Raw genomic sequence first — 17528 nt, 5'->3', positions numbered from 1 at the left:
TTACTGTGTTAGCCAGGATGGTCTTGATCTCCCTAGCAGGCATTTTCTGTGGCCAGTTCCTAAGCCATACCAAAACTACTTTAAACTTTAAGTGTAACTATTGAGTCTGGTAACTGTTTATAGTAAATCATTATATCAAATTCCATCCCATTCCTACTCATAAATCTGAAAATGACATTTAAATTAGCTTGCCTTATGTTAAATTTTAAAAAATTAATAGACCTAGCAGTTATATTATTGTAAGATTTAAAGCTTCCTTCAAAGCATTGTTTTTTTCTTTTTCCTTAGACAAATGCTCTTCTGTAGAGTGACCCTTGGGAAATCCTTTCTGCAGTTTAGCACCATGAAAATGGCCCACGCGCCTCCAGGGCACCACTCAGTCATTGGTAGACCGAGCGTCAATGGGCTGGCATATGCTGAATATGTCATCTACAGAGGAGAACAGGTATGTTACTCATCAAACAAGCATAACCAAGTTCACAAACATGTCAATAGAGCATAGAGACCATGTAAAACTTGAGAAACTTTTCAATGAAATATCCACCACACAGTATGCTAGTATTAATTACTTCAGATACAAAATAAAGGTATCAAAATAATTCTTTGACATCAACTTTTTACATAAAACCCATTAGTAGCTGTCAGCCACATAACAGTGTGAACAAGAGGGCAGCTGAGAAACAAAGGCTTGGGCCCTCATGCCGTTTTGAGGCCTGCGGCTCTGAACTAATGCCTTGTGCCACTTCATGTGCAGCATGCCAGGGCAGCTGCTATTAGTGGGTCTTCGTGGATGTACATGCCACAGGATTTGTCCAAAAACAAAAACAATTTGTCTGAATGTAACTGAATTTCAAATGAATACCATAACTACACTAAAAGAGAAAAATAAAGAAGGAAATAACTAAATATATATAACCTATGAAGACAGTATTTTACACTATGCCTTCAGTCACGGGCAGGGTAGGGAATGCTGTTGGGGGAAGACTGACAAAGGAATCCTGAACTCCTTTTAGTAAATCTGTTGATGGCGATACTGTGGGCAAAACAGTGAAACTCTTAGGTATATTATAGGATTGCGCACATGAGTGGATGTGTTGATGTATTGATTTGAGGAGCCAAAGTTCTCATGGTAGAAGAAGGGACATACAAATATGGAATGGAGAAGGTAAGAAAGACTCTAAGGGTGGACTGAAATTGGAAGTATTACTATGATCTCATGGTTTCTAAAGTGTGTGTGTGTACACCCATGTAAATTTATGGGTAAGTATTAATATAAGCATGTGTGTGTATATGAGAGAGAGAAACCAAGGAAGGGAGGGAGAGGGAGAGAGAGAGATAGACAGGAAGGAAAGGAGGGAGAGAAAAGAGAGAGGAAAGAAGGAAGTGAGGGAGGAAGAGAGAGTGAAGAAGGAAGGGAGGGAGAGAGCGAGGAAAGGAGGAAGGGAGGGAGGTAGGAGAGAGGAAGGAAGGAAGAGAGAAGAAAGGAGGGAGAGAGAGTGGAAGAAGGGAGAGAGGGAGGAAGGAAGAGAGGGAGAGAGAGCAAGGGAGAAAAAGAGGAAGGAAGGGAGGGAGAGAAGAAGGAAGGGAGGGAGTGAGAGGAAGGAAAGGAGAGAGAGAGGAAGGAGGGAGAGGAAAAAAGGAAATGAAAGCGGGATAGGAAGGGAAGGAAGGAGGGAGAGAGAGGAAGGGAGGGAGGGAAAGGGAGAGACAGAAAGGGAGGGAAAGAAAGGGAGAGAGACTAAGGAAGGGAGGGAGAGAGGAAAGGAAAGGAGGAAGAGAAGAAGGGGGAAGAAAGAGAGATAAAGGGAAGGAAAGAAGGGGAGAGAGAGGGAGAAAGAGTGAGAGAGGATGCAAGGGAGAAAGCGAGAGAGAGGAAGGAAGAGAGAAAGGGAGAGAGGAAAGAAGGAAGGAGGAAGAGAGGAAGGAAAGAGGGAGGGAAAGAGAGAGGGATGAATGGAGGGGAGAGGCAGGAAGGGAGAAAGCGAGAGAGGAAGGGAGGGAGAGAGAGGAAGGGAGGGAGAAAGAGGAAGGGAGGGCAATGGACGAAGGATTGGAGGAAGGAGAGAGAAAAGGAAGGTAGGAAGAGAGAGAGGAGAAGGGAAGTAGAGGGGGGAGGAAAGGAGAAGGGGGAATGAAGGAGGGAGAGAAGAAGGAAGGGAGGGAGAGAGAGTGGAAGGAAGGGAGGGAGAAAAGGGAGGGAAGGACAGAGGGAGGGAAGGAGGGACAGAGAAAGGGAGGAATGGAGGGAGAAAGAGAGGGAGGAATGGAGGGAGGGAGGGAGAGGAAGGAAGGGAGGAACAGAAAGAAGGAGGAATAGAGGGAGAAAAAGGGAGGAAGCAAAGGAGAAAGAAAGGGAGGAAGGGATGGAGAGAGGAAGGGAGGGAGGGGAGGAGAGAGAGGAAGGGAAGGAGATAGGAAGGGAGGGAGGGAGAGAGGAAGTGAGGGAGAACGGAAGGCAGGGAGGGAGGAAGGGATGGAGGGAGAGAGGAAGGAAGCAGGGGAGACAGAGAGATGAAGGTAGTGAGGGAGAGATAGGGAAGGAGACAGAGAGAGAGGGAGGAATGGATGAAGGGAGGGAAAGATAGAAGGGAAGGAGAGAGGGGGGGAGGGAGGGAGAGATAGAAAGGAAGGAGAGAGGGAGGGAGTGAAAGAGAAAAGAGGGAGAGAGGAAGGAAATGAGGGAGGAAGAGAGAGGGAGGATGGGAGAGGGATGAAGGGAGGGAGGGAAGGAATGAGGGAGGGAGGGAAGGAATGAGAGGGAGGGAGGAAAGAGAAGGAGAGGAAAGGGAGGGAAAAGGGGAGAGAAGGGAGATAGAAAGGGAGAGAGAGAGAGGAAGGGAGAAAGAGGAAGGAAGCGGGAGGGAGAGAGAGGAAGGAAGGAAGGGAGAAAGAGCAAAAGGGAGGGAGAGGAATGAAGGGAGGGAGGGAGAGAGAGGAAGGAAGGGAGAAAGAGTGAGAGGAAAGAAGGGAGGGAGAGAGAGGAAGGAAGGGAGGGGGAGAGGAAGGAAGGAAGGGAGAAAGTGAGAGGAAGGAAAGGAGGGAGGGAGAGAGAGAAACGAGAAGGGAAGTGGAGGGGGGAGGAAAGGAGGGAGAGGTAGAGGGAGGAAGGAAGGGAAGGAGAGAAAGAGGAAGGAAGGGAGAATGAAGGAAGGGAGAGAGAGAGGAAGGGAGGGAGGAAGAGAGAAGAAGGGAGGAAGAGGGAGGGAGGAAGAGTGAAGAAGGGAGGGAGAGATGGGGAGGAAGGGAGAGAGAGTGAGGGAGGGGGAGAGAGAGAAGGGAAAGAGAGAGGAAGAGAAGGAAGGGAGGGAGAGCTGGAGAGAGGAAGAAATGGAGAGAGGGAGGAAGGGAGGGAGAGGAAGGAAGGGAAGGAGAGAGACAGAAGAAAGGGAGGGAGATAGCGAGGGAGAGTGGAAGGAAGGGTGGGAGAGAGGAAGATGGAGAGAGAGGGAAAGGAAGTGAGGGAGGGAGAGGAAGGAAGGGAAGGAGAGAGACAGAAGAAAGGGAGGGAGATAGCGAGGGAGAGTGGAAGGAAGGGTGGGAGAGAGGAAGATGGAGAGAGAGGGAAAGGAAGTGAGGGAGGGAGAGAGGGAAGGAGGGAGGAACAGATAAAGAGGAATGAATGGAGGGAGAAAGGAGGAAGGTAGGGAGGGAGGAAGGGATTGAGAGAGGAAAGTAGGGAGGGAGAGAAAGGAAAGGAGTGAGAGAGAGCAGAAGGAAGGGAGGGAAAGAGAAGGGGAGGGAGGGAAGGATGGAGAAGGAGGAATGGAGGGAGAAAGAAGGAATGGAGGAAGGAGAGAGAAAAAGGAAGGTGGGGAGGAAGGGAGGGAGACAGAGAGGAAGGAAGGGAGAAGGGGGAATGAAGGGAGGGAGAGAGGAAGATAGAAAAGAGGGAGGGAAGGAGGGACAGAGAAAGAAGGAGGAATGAAGGGAGAAAGAGGAGGAAGGGATTGAGAGAGGAAGGGAGAGAGATAGGGAGGGAGAGGAAGGAAGGGAGGGAGAGCTAGAGAGAGGAAGGAAGGGAAAGAAAGAAGAAGGAAGGAAAGGAGAGAGTGAGAGAGAGGAAGGAAGGGAGGGGGAGAGAGACACGGAATGGAAGGGGAGAGAGAGAAAGAAGGAAGTGAAGAGGAAGGGAGAGAGGGAGAGAGAGAGCCAAAAGAAGGGAGGGAGAGTGAGGATAGAAGGGAGGCAGAGAGAGAGAGGAAGGAAGGGAGGGAGAGAGAGGAAGGGCAGGAGGAGAGATGGAGGAAGGAAGTGAGATGAGGGAGGGAGGGAGAGGGTGGAAGAGAGGGAGGGAGGGACGAGGGAATGAGTGAGGAGGAGGGAGTGAGGGAAAGAGGTGTAGGGAGGCAGAGGGAGAGAGTGAGAGAGGGAGGCAGAGGGAGGGAGAGAGAGGGAGGAAGTGAGGGAGAGAGGAAGGAAGGGAGGAAGCGAGGGAGAGAGGAAGGACTGGAGGAAGGGAGAAAGAGGAAGGAAGGGAGAGAGGGAGAGAGAGAGCTGAAGGAAGGGAGAGAGAGTGAGGATGGAAGGGAGGGAGAGAGAGAGAGAGGAAGGAAGGGAGACGGACAGAGGGAGAGAGAGGGAGGGAGGGAGGGACAACAGAATGAGTGAGGGAAAGAGAGGTGTAGGGAGGCAGAGGGAGAGAGGGAGGGAGTGGGGAGAGAGTGAGAGGGAGGGAGTGGGGAGAGTGAGAGGGAGGCAGAGGGAGAGAGTGAGAGAGGGAGACAGAGAGGGAGGGAGAGGGAGAGAGAGGGAGAGGAGAGTGTGAGAGGGAGAGGGAGAGAGTGAGAGAGGGAGGTGGGAGAGTGAGGGAGGAGAGAGGGGGAGGGAGGAGGGGGTAGAGGGAGGGAAGGGGGAGAGGGAGAGGGGGAGAGGGGGAGAGTGAGCAAGGGAGGGAATGGGAGAGAGGGAGGGAGAGGGGGAGAGTAAGGGAGAGAGGGAGGCAGAGGGGGAGAGTGAGAGAGGGAGGCAGAGGGGGAGAGGGAGAGAGGGAGAGTGAGAGAGGGAGGGAGAGGGGGAGAGTGAGAGAGGGAGGGAGAGGGAGGAAGAGGGAGTGAGGAGGATGGAGTGAGGGAGAGAGAGGTGTAGGGAGGCAGAGGGAGACAGGGAGAGAAGGGGAGAGGGAGGGAGGCAGTGAGAGAGGGAGTAAGGGAGGGAAGAAGGGATAGGCAGAGGGATGGGGGGTAGGGAGAGAGGGAGGGAGTGAGAGGAGACGGAGGTAGGGAGGGATGGAAGGAGGGAGGGGGAAGAAGGGAGGCAGAGGGGGAGAGAGAGGGAGAGAGAAAGAGGGACGGAGGGAGGGAGAGAGAAAGAGGGACGGAGGGAGGGAGAGAGAAAGAGGGACGGAGGGAGGGAGAGAGAAAGAGGGACGGAGGGAGGGAGAGAGAAAGAGGGAGGGAGGGAGAGAGAAAGGGAGGGAGGGAGAGAGAAAGAGGGAGGGAGGGAGGGAGAGAGAAAGAGGGACGGAGGGAGGGAGGGAGGGACGGAGGAAGAGAGAGAGAGGGACGGAGGGAGAGAGAGAGAGGGACGGAGGGAGAGAGAAAGAGAGAAAGAGGGAGGGAGAGAGAAAGAGGGAGGGAGAGAGAAAGAGGGAGGGAGAGAGAAAGAGGGAAGGAGGGGTGGAGGGAAGGACGGAGGGATGACATGGGACTCATCATGTACCCATTATTAGACCAGGCAAGAATTATTAATGGATGCTAAATATGGGGACTGTTTCACTAAGGAGCAGAATATTTGCGTGGTTTTCTTATTACAAACTTACTTTCAACGGGGGCTGGGGGGAGTAGTAATTACATATTGGAGAAAGGGGACAGTGCCTTGACCAGACAATCAGAATCAACATCACCAATGAGGGACAGATAGGCTTATATTGTCTCTCTAGGTGGATACTCTAAAGGCACGACATCTCTGCAGCATTCCAGCCAAAAATACATGATGTAAGTCTAATCAAAATGAGGAATGTTTTACTTTTTTTAATGTTGAAAGATTGTATTCTTCCAAAATGTTAATATTATAAAAGACAGAAAGGCTGTGCTAACTTTCCAGATTGCATCAGGCCCAAGAGACATGAAAACTAAGTTAACCTTCTGCCCCCAAACTGCATCCAGTATTGGAAGAGAAAGTACATTATTAGATCAACTGACAGAATTGGAATATGGACATTAAATAAAAGGATTATATCAATGTAAAATTTTAAGGTTGATTCTGTACTTACGTAAGGCAATATCTCTATGCTTAGAAAATATGTACTGGCATATTTAGGGATAAAGGACCATGATGATGTATATAACTTGTAAACGTTTTGGGGAAAATGCATATGTGTGTGTGTGTGTGTGTGTGTGTATGTGTGGGTGTATCTGGTATACAGAGACAGGGAAGGGGCAAATGATAAAGCAAGTGTGTGTGTGTGTGTGTGTGTGTGTATGTGTGGGTGTGGGTGTATCTAGTATACAGAGACAGGGAAGGGGCAAATGATAAAGCAAGTGTGTGTGTGTGTGTATGTGTGGGTGTGGGTGTATCTAGTATACAGAGACAGGGAAGGGGCAAATGATAAAGCAAATGAGATAAATAAAACCTTCCCAAAGGTAGATCTGGGTAAGGTTATGTAGCTGTTTTTGGTACCATTTTAATCTTTGCAACTTATTTGTAAGTTGGTAGCTGTTTCCAAATAAAAAGTTTTTAAAAAGGAAGGAATAAATTTATCATATTTTTCTGTTTAAATCATAAACCTTAAACTTCTAGAAAAGAAGCTTTTTTTTACTTTTATTCAGTAATTATACTTCTAGAAATTTGTATTGGAATAATCAGTGATAGTCACACACACACTATATACATGAATATATGAATAGTCATCACTGTCTTGAGTATCATAATAAAAAATTTAAACAACCTAAATATTCAGCAAAAGTAGAATTGTTAAATAAATTTTAATATATTCATATGTCTGGTATTTTTTAACATTTACATAATATATACCAAACATAGATTCACCCACAACATAAGAATATGGTTATCACCAGGTATTAATGAGTGATTTATTCACCCACAACATAAGAATATGGTTATCACTGGGTGATAATGAGTGGTTTCAGTTCTCTTTACCATATATTTTAAATATACTATAAGTTATCTCTGATTTACCCACAACATAAGTGGTTATCACTGGGCATTAATGAGTGGTTTCAGTTCTCTTTACCATATATTTTAAATATAAGTTATCTGTAGTGGTGAATATTTATTTCATAATTGGGTACAAAGAAATAATAATGAATACTTAGAAGATAAGTATAAGTTTACTTTTCTGAAATTTACTAACTAACCATCTCCCAGGTAAAATTTGACTTGATAGTTTAGTCAGTCTCTGATGAAATAATTTTAGAGAGTGATTAGTACAAAACTTATTTGAAAGAAAAAAATGCCTGAATAAAGAAATGCACTCAGCATTTATTTTATTTCAGGGGAGGATAATTGCTCTTCCATATTCAGGTATACTTGTACACATGGATCGTGTTAACTCTAGTGTCTGCTAATTGAGTACTTTCTCATGAGCAGTTTTTGCTGATTTTATAAGGAAGTTTTCCTTTGCTAACTTTTATTTCATTCTCCTTAGTCATGCTCTAAATCATCTTTCACTCTTAATGTTTAACTTTCAAAAACACACACATGTTTTATGTGTTTTTGATTGAGGATGATTTGAGTAGTAGTATTCGTTATTGGTGGGATTGTTTCTTTCTTGAAGATTGAAAAGATATATTGAAGGTTAACTGAACTGTACTCGGAAAGAAAAGTGGCTCTGATTATAACATATGATTGGACTTAAGATGTCAGTGGCATTTGTATATGTTGTACTTTAAACTTCACATTAGACATGAAGGAGAGGTGTTCTCTGCTCATTGGTTGCTCCAGAGATTTCAGCTACTTTACTGAACTGATGTGAACAATGCAGAATTACTTAACCTGGAGAAGAAAAGACTGTAGAATAGAATGATTTCTAAAATGGTTTCCAAATGTACAGAATCATTCAAGAGAGCATGACGGTCCCTTCCTCACCTCTATGAGACATAAACTGAGAGCGTTTGAATTTAAATTTTAGTGTTAGGGATTTGGATTAAGAAGAAAATTAATTCAGAAAATGAGTTAGTGGTTGTGTATTTAAAAAATAAGTAAATAAATACATACATACATCCTATGCTGGTATAACCAGCATGGATTTAAAGTGACTTGACCGAAAATGATGGTTTTTGGTCCATCTGAGGCCCTTCTAGTTCTGCAGTTTAGTAATTCCCTTACCTTTAATCCCTCTGGACTGTGATTGATTAATTAGTAACTTAAAGGATACACAGAAACAATTCAGTAGCCTAATCATTAGGAACCGGGAGCATTTAGATAAGGACCTTTAAGTAACTCATGCCATTAGAATCTTAGAATCCACCTGACTAAGATGGACATGTGTCAGGGATCCCCTTAAATCATGAGCTACCTAAATGCAGACACCGGCACTACTGACTCCTTTGCTTCAACAGCTTTTCCGCAAGTAAAATGTCGTAGAAAGTATTATAGATATTAAACTTCACTCGGACAAAAGGAAGTAGGAGTGGGCGTCCACTCATTTTTGACACTCAGCATATGCCAGCCTGCGTTCTTTTTACATTTCTCCTGTTTTTGTCTGTCTGCATGGTAAGCTCCTTCACAGCAGGTCCACATCTCACACCAGAGTGTTCTTATGTGGTAGATGCTCAATACACGGATGCTGGTGATAAATAGTTTTCTTGACCATTAAGCCACCTGGTTGATTAATTAGTATTTTCAGTTTTTACCAGTATTTGAGCTTTGCTAGATTTTTTATACTCAACTCTAGAATTAGCAAGTAGGTTTTTTACCTAGATTGTTTTAGTAAACCATTTCAAAATTAAGTGTATGTCTTAAGATAAAACTGCAGATACTTTCTTTTGTGAGAAACTGTAATATTCTCACAAAAATAAAAGTACAGACTGGTTACTGAGATTTCAGATTGGAAAGTCAGGAGAGATTTTCAATCTTCGTTTCTTCCCACTAAATGTACTAAAATAGAAACTGTTGTTGTTTTTAACTAAAATCAGAGCAGACTGGAATTATGGAAAAGAATATTATGAATGGTTCCATATATACATACATATATATAGAGAGAGAGAGACAGAACTTAACATATTTATGGTTTTTTGTTATTTTTAAAGTCCTTGCTGAGAGCTTTTAGGAGGGAGTACTCTCTAATGAATACTAATAAAAATAATAACAATAATAGATCCTTACTATGCCAAACCTATTCTAAGACTTTTGCATTTAGTTCTCACAAAAATCCTAATATTACTATTCAGTTTTTACTTATCCTTCTTTCCTTTTACTATCTTATCCTGTATCTATATGCAAGTAATTTGTTGGTCAGCATTGAACAAACTATTTTTGGTCCCCAAAACACTTTGCTCACCCAAGAGTCTTCTTACTGAGTCTAGTTTCATCGTCATGTTATAGTTAGGGCTGAAGAATTCCTATGTAGTCTACTCACTAAGGGGTGTCCTACCTCTCCTTCCAAATTGCTGCCTTCATTGCAATTTCTGGTTAGGTTTTTAGCAGCTTCCTCTGATCAGCCTCCTTTTTCCTGCTCCCACCAAGAAGTACTCTTCCCATTCCAGACACAGCCTTGTGTTTTACTGACTGCAAGAAAAAAGAGAAAGAGAATATGAAGGAGGCCAGTCTAAATCGGAGCCCTTATCTCTCCCGTAAATGATGCCTTTGAGTAGTCAGTTTTTAAAAATTGTTCCCAAACTGTTGTTTCTGGGTTATTGGTGACTCAGTACATCTCACCCTTACTCCTCCTAGCTCAGTGGGTTACATCATCTTCTATGATTAATTTGGACTGGATTCAGCAAAATTTTTCTTTCATTTAGCAAACTTTTATTGAACACACGCTATGTGACAGCACTAATGCTCTGTGAGGTGAAAAAGAAAGATATTAGTGCCACCTCGGGCCTTAGTTTCCCTGCTTATGACACATGGCTCTCTAATAAAGGATGAATGGAGTTTAATTTACAGTATTCAAAGTAGAAATAACATTCAGTTTTCTAGATTGTAGGGTTTATACACATTTATTTACAGTTAAGTAGGTGAACCTCAAATTGTTCAGGCGCCTATTAAGAAACTGAGTCTATATAGAAAATTGGTCACGATTAACAGCCTTTGAGGCTTCCACATTCGGTAAGGCTTTAATATTGTGCCTACTAGAAGGGTGATTTGTTTTTCTTCTTGTCCTTCCCAGGCATACCCAGAGTATCTCATCACTTACCAGATCATGAAGCCAGAAGCCCCTTCCCAGACCGCAACAGCCGCAGAGCAGAAGACCTAGTGAATGCCTGCTGGTGAAGGCCAGATCAGATTTCAACCTGGGACTGGATTACAGAGGATTGTTTCTAACAACAACATCAATATTCTAGAAGTCCCTGACAGCCTAGAAATAAGCTGTTTGTCTTTTATAAAGCATTGCTATAGTGATGAATAGTATGAGTAACTGATACATACTCAACTGCTACTGTTCCCTTTGAGGAAATGTTTACAGGGGCGGCCTTTTAACATATCTCAGGCTCATTTTCATTGCAATTATCCATTTCTAAAACAAGATTGCTTCGATCTAGACTTGGAAATGGAAAATAAGAAAACCAATGCTTTTTCAAATATTCACGATTCACACACTACATTTGTTTTGTTATGCACGACACGTGTATATAACAAATATACACATACAACAGGCGACAGGCTTGTTTTTGATTTGCCAGACATGCATCATTGGCTATTGTTTGTTTGTTTTTTGGTTTTTGTGTTTTTTTGGTTACTTTGAAAATGAGCCAGAGCCTTCTTGAGGATATTTTGCACAAAGTCACGCTGACAAAATCATTAGCAGTGCAACCCAAGCTTCTGGCTGAGCAAGATTCAGTTTCCACTTTTAAAAATTTTTTTATTTTGCTCTGTAGCTGCACTTCTCATTATCATAAATTGAGATGAAAAGGAAAAAACATCAAGTTTTAGTATCCTTTTATGAATCGGCCTATAAGGGAAGGGCACAAACACCAGCCTGACTTAGGAACGCCTAAATTCAGAGAAGTCAAAGCCGGTGAAGGCCACTTGCTCTTTCCAACACAAGCCTGCCACAGAGGTCTTCGGGACAGTACTGGAGATGCAGGTTGATACAGGCTTGAGTTCCAAGGTGAAAAAACTGGGGAGGCTGTGAAGGAAGAGCTGAATTAAGGAGGGTGAGGAGCGTGTGGTTCTGTATCATCTCAGCCCCAGTGGATCCAGGGGATGCCTCCAAAAAATAAATGCTTCCCTTCCCTTAATCTGTACTGTTGGGACTGTTACCTCCCTCCAAATTAGCTGCCTTATTTCAAAAGTCAGTGAAATTACTGTACTTCATTAGGGTCACAAAAATACCACTTTATTGTTTCTTTAGTTGAGAAAGCTGGGATTCAGACCCGCATAGTGGATAGATACACACAAATGCAAGGACTTTTTTGTTTACTCCAGATTTGGGGTTTATTTTGAGTGGCATGCTTCAAATAGTTCATAAAGATCCTTGCATTACATTTTTTAACCATTTCTTCAAACTTCTTAGTGTATTTAGACAAGGAGAACAAAAATGGAAACCAAAGCCCTTTCCGTTATTTTTTTAAATGAAGGTGAGAAAGAAATACCATACAATTTTCTTCGTGAAATTACTGTTTATTTTCATCAACATTTACCAAGTGCCATTGACATTTATAAAAAAATTATCCCTTATAGTTCTTACACTTGCCATTTTCACCTTAACTGAGTATGAATTGAGTGCACTAACTTATTTACTTGATATACTGTGCATCTACTCTGCTTTGAAGTGAAAGAAATATAAACACGACGAGGAATAGGAAAGACAGCGTGACACAAACTTGCCATTGCAATTCAGAGCCTGAAAACGATGGGCTTAATGCAAGGTGATTAAGCTGTGACCTCCTTAAATCTCCTGAAGCAAAATAAAATGGTTACATGCAAAACTTCTAGAAATACACTCTTAAAATACACACATTTTGCTTTGATTTTGGCTTCAACCCAGTGCTGGAACTAGGCATCCAGACTAGTTTGAATGTTTGTAGCTGAATTTTGCATGGGTCCTCAAAATTAAATCAAGAATTAGCCTCAGTTGTTTCTTCTTTTGAAGTTTCAGTGACCCAAGCTGGGTGTTTGTGTCTTGGCTACTTGTTTAACAGCACTAGAATTCCACGTGAGGCTTGAGAGTTGATATTCATTAAGAGGGCTTTTTTTCCCCTTCTTTCCTTCTCTTTTGCTGTAACAAAGGGTTGAAGAAATTGCCATCTGTGTAGTTTTCAGTAGCTGTCAAGTGTGTATTACTTACCTTCCCCCAGACGTAGTTTAAAATGGTAAACACAGCTGTGATTTTTAGTTAAGTAAAAGAGTTAATATGATATAGATATGGAAAGCTTTATAGCTTCATTAAAAAGATAAACCACTACCTAACTGTGGTTGTATGTTGTTTCCATCATAACTAACTAGATTAATGGATGCGCCAGTTTTCATCTTGGTCCTTACACTTGAGAAGTTAAACTGTGGTTCAATATTTAAACTGCCAGTGTTATATGTCTCATGCTCTGTGTGCCAAGTGAAGGTACTGTGTAAGGAAGACATTTGCGGTGCTTCTTGTCTTATAATGATTCAAGTTTATAGTAGTTCTTGAAAGAGTGTGCATATATTACTCATCTGCTTAAGAGAGTGGGTTAATGGATATATCACAGGAGCCAAATACATTTTTTTCAGAACTTGAAAACCAAAGGTCATCATGAGTGCACTCAAAAGTTAGCAAAAGTTTATTACATTTGGGATTTTCATCTGTAGCCATATGAAGAACCCTTTCCAATATAAAAGCATGGCATTAAATTAGGCTGAAGTCTTTTATTTTTTGTATATGTACTATATAGAAATACTAGCAAGTTACGATCATCCAATATGGCCGACCCCGAAATGGCCCCTCTGTTTCCCTAACCACATGGGAGAAAGAATCTGAACGTCTCCACCAGCTTTACCCGAGTTGCAAAACTAAAGGGCTTCTCCAGACCTGATGGTTCCAGTTTACCTGCTGTTGGCCTACTGGATACTTGACTCAGGCATAAATTAAGTGCCCTGGTCCCGCAACTTTCTCCTTGTATTCGACCTCATTCCCTGTATTCGACCTCCTTCCCTCTTTCCTAAATTACTAGTCTGGAATTAAAATTAGCTCCAACAATGACCTTTGACTCCATTCATTTTCTCCTCATCTTGGGTCTTAAAAAAGGAGACCAGATACCTCTTAGCTTTTGTATCACAACCAGGAATGGGTATTAGGCCTCATGCGCTTTGCTCAGAACACTCTGCCGCTTTGTTAACAAATGACAGCATGGAACCCAGAGTTTTGATTCTATGCAAAATAGCAGCAGTGCAACCAGGATTCTTGTTTTCCTTTTCCTTCTTGGAGTTTGGAATTTCTAGCTTTTCAAGCAGCATAAGTAGAATCAAGATTAGGATGTTTTCATGAAATAGCATCCTTATACTTCTTTGAGCTTGATGTTAGTGGCTAGACTGATTTCCCTTTGCTCTCAAAATAGCAAAGTGTATTGAAATTTACAGAGAAATGCCTGACTATGGCAAGCAAATAATGTAGATTAACATTCTATTATTGTATCCATTTTACAAAAAATAAAATTTTGATTTACACTGGAGAACGGCATTAGAATGCAATAAGTTGTCTAGGTTTTTCTGTTTCAGTGTCTCTCCCAATCGCACGAAGGGTTATTGGGCATTGCCCCCACCCCCGCCTTTTTAACACGTGCACTATCTGGATTCCTGTAAATGGCCTTGCAAACAGAAGTGGTGTGTATTTTCAAGCACCTTTCCCCCACTGTATCCGAATCCCACTTGTGTGATATCTGTGACAAATAGCCGACTTCTTGTGTTTTCTGTTGGACTAATTATCTCATGTAAAGCTATAGACCTTACTAATTTGGCAGGTATTCAAAAATGACATTTAGATAGGATTTCATGTCAGAAATGTATTTAAAGAGTAAAGTTAAATTTGTTTAATGTCAGATCAGTGACAAAGAAGTGAAAAGAAAGTAATCGTGAAAGTGATGTTTGAGCTATTGTACACATCTAGCATATGGAAAGGAAATGCACTCAAAAAATACTACACTTGTGCATTCTACTATTAATAAATTAAAATTTTCCCCTCTAGAAAGCCTTAACTATGGCAGAAACTTTTTAACCTTTTATATTTTAATAAATAAAACATTATAGTCCCGTTTCTTAGTGTTTGAAAGGTGTGTCAGTGAGTCGGCCATGTCTCCATGTGTTTCAGACCTGTTCATCTTATTTTATGACGGTATATTTCATAAGTAATATTCCCTTACATGCAATGGAGCTGACTAAAATTAATCCATTTCAATTTCTCCATATCGGAACTTCCTCAGCTACCAGATTTCTGGTTTGGAGAAGTGCTGGAAAGATTTCAAAGCCTATTCAATTGTGTATGTGGGGATACAACAACAACTGTGATACCTTGTAGAATATGACTGATATGCAAGCTGTGTTTTTTAATTGTTTTAAAATGTAAACTATGGTTATACTAAAGTGGAAACCTAGAGGATGCTAAAGATTTTATATACTTTGTACGACCAAATATGGTCGTAGTATGAGCAGTTTTATACATTGCCAGAGAGTTCTGCCTCCTCTGAAATAACATTCGCACTGTAGATTGCATTTCGGCTTTTCTTTCTTTCACATTCTTTTTTGCTTTACACTTCACGTCTTCGCACCTGCCCTACCACCCATCCTTTCAAAGAGGTTTCTCTCACGTTCCAGAATTCAGATTGTTCTGTGATTTCTTTTTCATCAGTCTACCCATTTCTGCAGGCAACCCTGAAAGCCCTTGTGTTGATTCAGTGTTTGCAGAGAAATGCAGTTGAACCCTGGTAGTGGGGTGTCCCTCACACACCCGTGCACCCCTCCCAAAGTTCAGGATGAAAGGCTAGGAAACCCAGTCAAAGTTAGGAAAGAACACAGATCTTTGAGGCCAATAGCCTAGACCTAGAAGATGACCTCGAGTATGTAAACACTGTCTCCATGACACAAAACATTGAAACTCTTCATGTGCATATAACACCTGCTTCTGCTCCCATCGTTTCAAGCTCATCTTATCTTCGTAGTAGTAATATTTGTCTTTGATACCTACAAACTAAAAAGGTACTTTTATCAAGGTTTCTCAAAACATTTACAAAACCAGCTTTGAGAAAATGTTATGTTGCCTGGCAACAGCACTCTGAGTAGTAATTGTGTTTTCTCATTGTGATGTTAGTCTGTGTGAGTAACCAGCGTAGTGACTCTTTGGTTCATTATTGGTGGTGTTTTTATTTTTAGTCTCTGTGTGACCCACCAGTGGCAGGGGTTCCAACCCCCTCTCCTTTCTTTTTTGCATTTATCTATTTGTAGGATTGTCAGATCAAGTACAAGATGCCCAGTTAAGTTTGAATTTCAGAGAAACAATTTCGCTTAAGAATGTTTCATGCAATATTTGGCATATATTTACAGTAAAAGCATTCATTATTTGTCTGAAATTCAAATTTAACTGAGCATGCTGGTTTTTCTCATTGTTTGGTTTTTCTAAATCTGGCAATCCTACAGATTTGGTCATGGGAAATCACCTACGGCATGTTAAAGTCCTCTAGTCGTCATCATCTTGTCACCGAAAATGGAAGTCCTTTTTCCCTCACCCTCCACTTCTTTCCAAAGGAGGGCATCAAGGAACTTAACCTGCCTGCCTGGTGGGTTTCTATTTAAGACATCTTCGTGATTATATTTAACCTGCAATTGTGCTTTGGCTTAACGTCTAGCTCACTGTACTTGTAATTGATTAATATTCAATAAAACCATTTTTAAAGTACACTTGCGTGGGTAGCAGTTAGCTCTTAAGTATTTTAATTTTGCCCTGCTTGTTCATTTCTGCCTGACCAACCTTAACACAACTGACCTGAAAAACTGTCAGAATACAAATACCAGCCCTCCCTCTCCGTCTTCCAATGAGACCTGGGTTTTAAGTGACTTATCCTCACCTCTCAGCCCACATGGGAGTTACTAAATAACTTCTGCAACAGCAAGAGCAAAATGGGCTCCTTTCAGAAATATCTCTTAAACAAACAGGCTGACACTTTAGAGTCAGACCTCCTACCAGGTCCAAAGGCAGCCCAGAGGCCTTGCACAACATGATCGCTCAGAAACTCACCCTCTCAACCTCCTGGGGGAGAGGGAGGGGAAGAGCACCCGCTTCATGCATAAGTATTAAATACTTAGCACAGTGCCTGGCACAGAGGACTAAGAAAATCCTTCCATTCTTCCCCTCTTCTTTCTCCATGCCTAGGGATCCATTACGTAGCAGATTTGAACCTAGAATTTTATCTGTACATTAACTTTTTTGCCAGAGGGATTGTCAGAGCAACAAAGAGACATAAATAAATGGAAGTGTTCTAGTAACCCTGCAAATAACAATAGCCATCACTGAGCCCCTACATGAACCAAGTACTTTGTATACATACATTTTCATTAATAACCCCAAACTTTGCAAAACTGGCCTTTTCATTCTGTTTTACAGATGAGGAAGTGAAATTGGAAGTGGTTAAATTAGTTATGTTATATCCCAGAATGCCTTCCACTATAAGACTAAGTACCAGAAGGTCAGGCGCAGTGGCTCACGCCTATAATCCCAGGACTTTGGGAGGCCAAGGCGGGCAGATCACGAGGTCAGGAGATCGAGACCATCCTGGCTAACACGGTGAAACCCCGTCTCTACTAAAAATACAAAAAAATTAGCCGGGCGTGGTGGCGGGCGCCTGTAGTCCCAGCTACTCGGGAGGCTGAGGCAGAAGAATGGCGTGAACCCGGGAGGCGGAGCTTGCAGTGAGCAGAGACTGCGCGCCACTGTACTTCAGCCTGGGCGACAGAGTGAGACTCCATCTCAAAAAAAATAATAATAAAAAGATTAAGTACCAGTTGCTATGTACCAATCACCAATCATAGATGGAGTTTCAGTGTTTAAGCAGGAATAAAAACAGACTTGACTCTGCCATGTGATTTTATGTCAGTGTCTCACACAACAATCAGATTCTAAATGTCATTAGACTCAGGTGTTCCCTTTTGGTTATAGAAAGGGAAATTATAGAGGGGACAACTTTGAGAATAAGGGGTTATAAAAAGGGTTATAGAAATAGTAATTATCTGAATTGTGCACAAAAATCAAGTGGAATATAAAACAGCAACTTAGAATTTCAACAGCCTGGGTTAGTTTATGACATAGACGTATTCCAAAGGCCTGCTTTTATAGCATCAACCACTGTGAGTAGGGGATTGGGGGAAGTGGGACGGGGCAGCTGTAAATCACTTGCTGGATTGGGTTTATTTTCTGAAGGAAATTACTTGCTAGAAAACTAGATCCT

At 42.3% G+C, this 17528-nt stretch overlaps 1 protein-coding gene across 3 annotated transcripts in view; it reads left to right on the top strand.

Moving 5' to 3' along the window:
* TNKS (tankyrase) overlaps positions 1 to 15982 on the top strand; it is a 234000-nt gene extending 218018 nt beyond the window's left edge. For all 3 annotated transcript variants that reach the window (XM_063668510.1, XM_054497579.2, XM_054497580.2), the window contains 2 exons: positions 289 to 445; positions 10289 to 15982. In XM_063668510.1, the coding sequence (XP_063524580.1) occupies positions 289 to 445; positions 10289 to 10375 (244 nt within the window). In that variant the 3' untranslated portion in view covers positions 10376 to 15982. The remainder of the gene's footprint in view (positions 1 to 288; positions 446 to 10288) is intronic.
* Positions 15983 to 17528: the final 1546 nt, after the last annotated feature.

This window comes from Pongo pygmaeus, chromosome 7 (assembly GCF_028885625.2).
Source record: "Pongo pygmaeus isolate AG05252 chromosome 7, NHGRI_mPonPyg2-v2.0_pri, whole genome shotgun sequence".
NCBI classification, from domain to species: Eukaryota; Metazoa; Chordata; class Mammalia; order Primates; family Hominidae; genus Pongo; species Pongo pygmaeus.
Note: the sequence above shows the minus strand (reverse complement) of the source record. Positions and strands in the feature narration are given on the sequence as shown.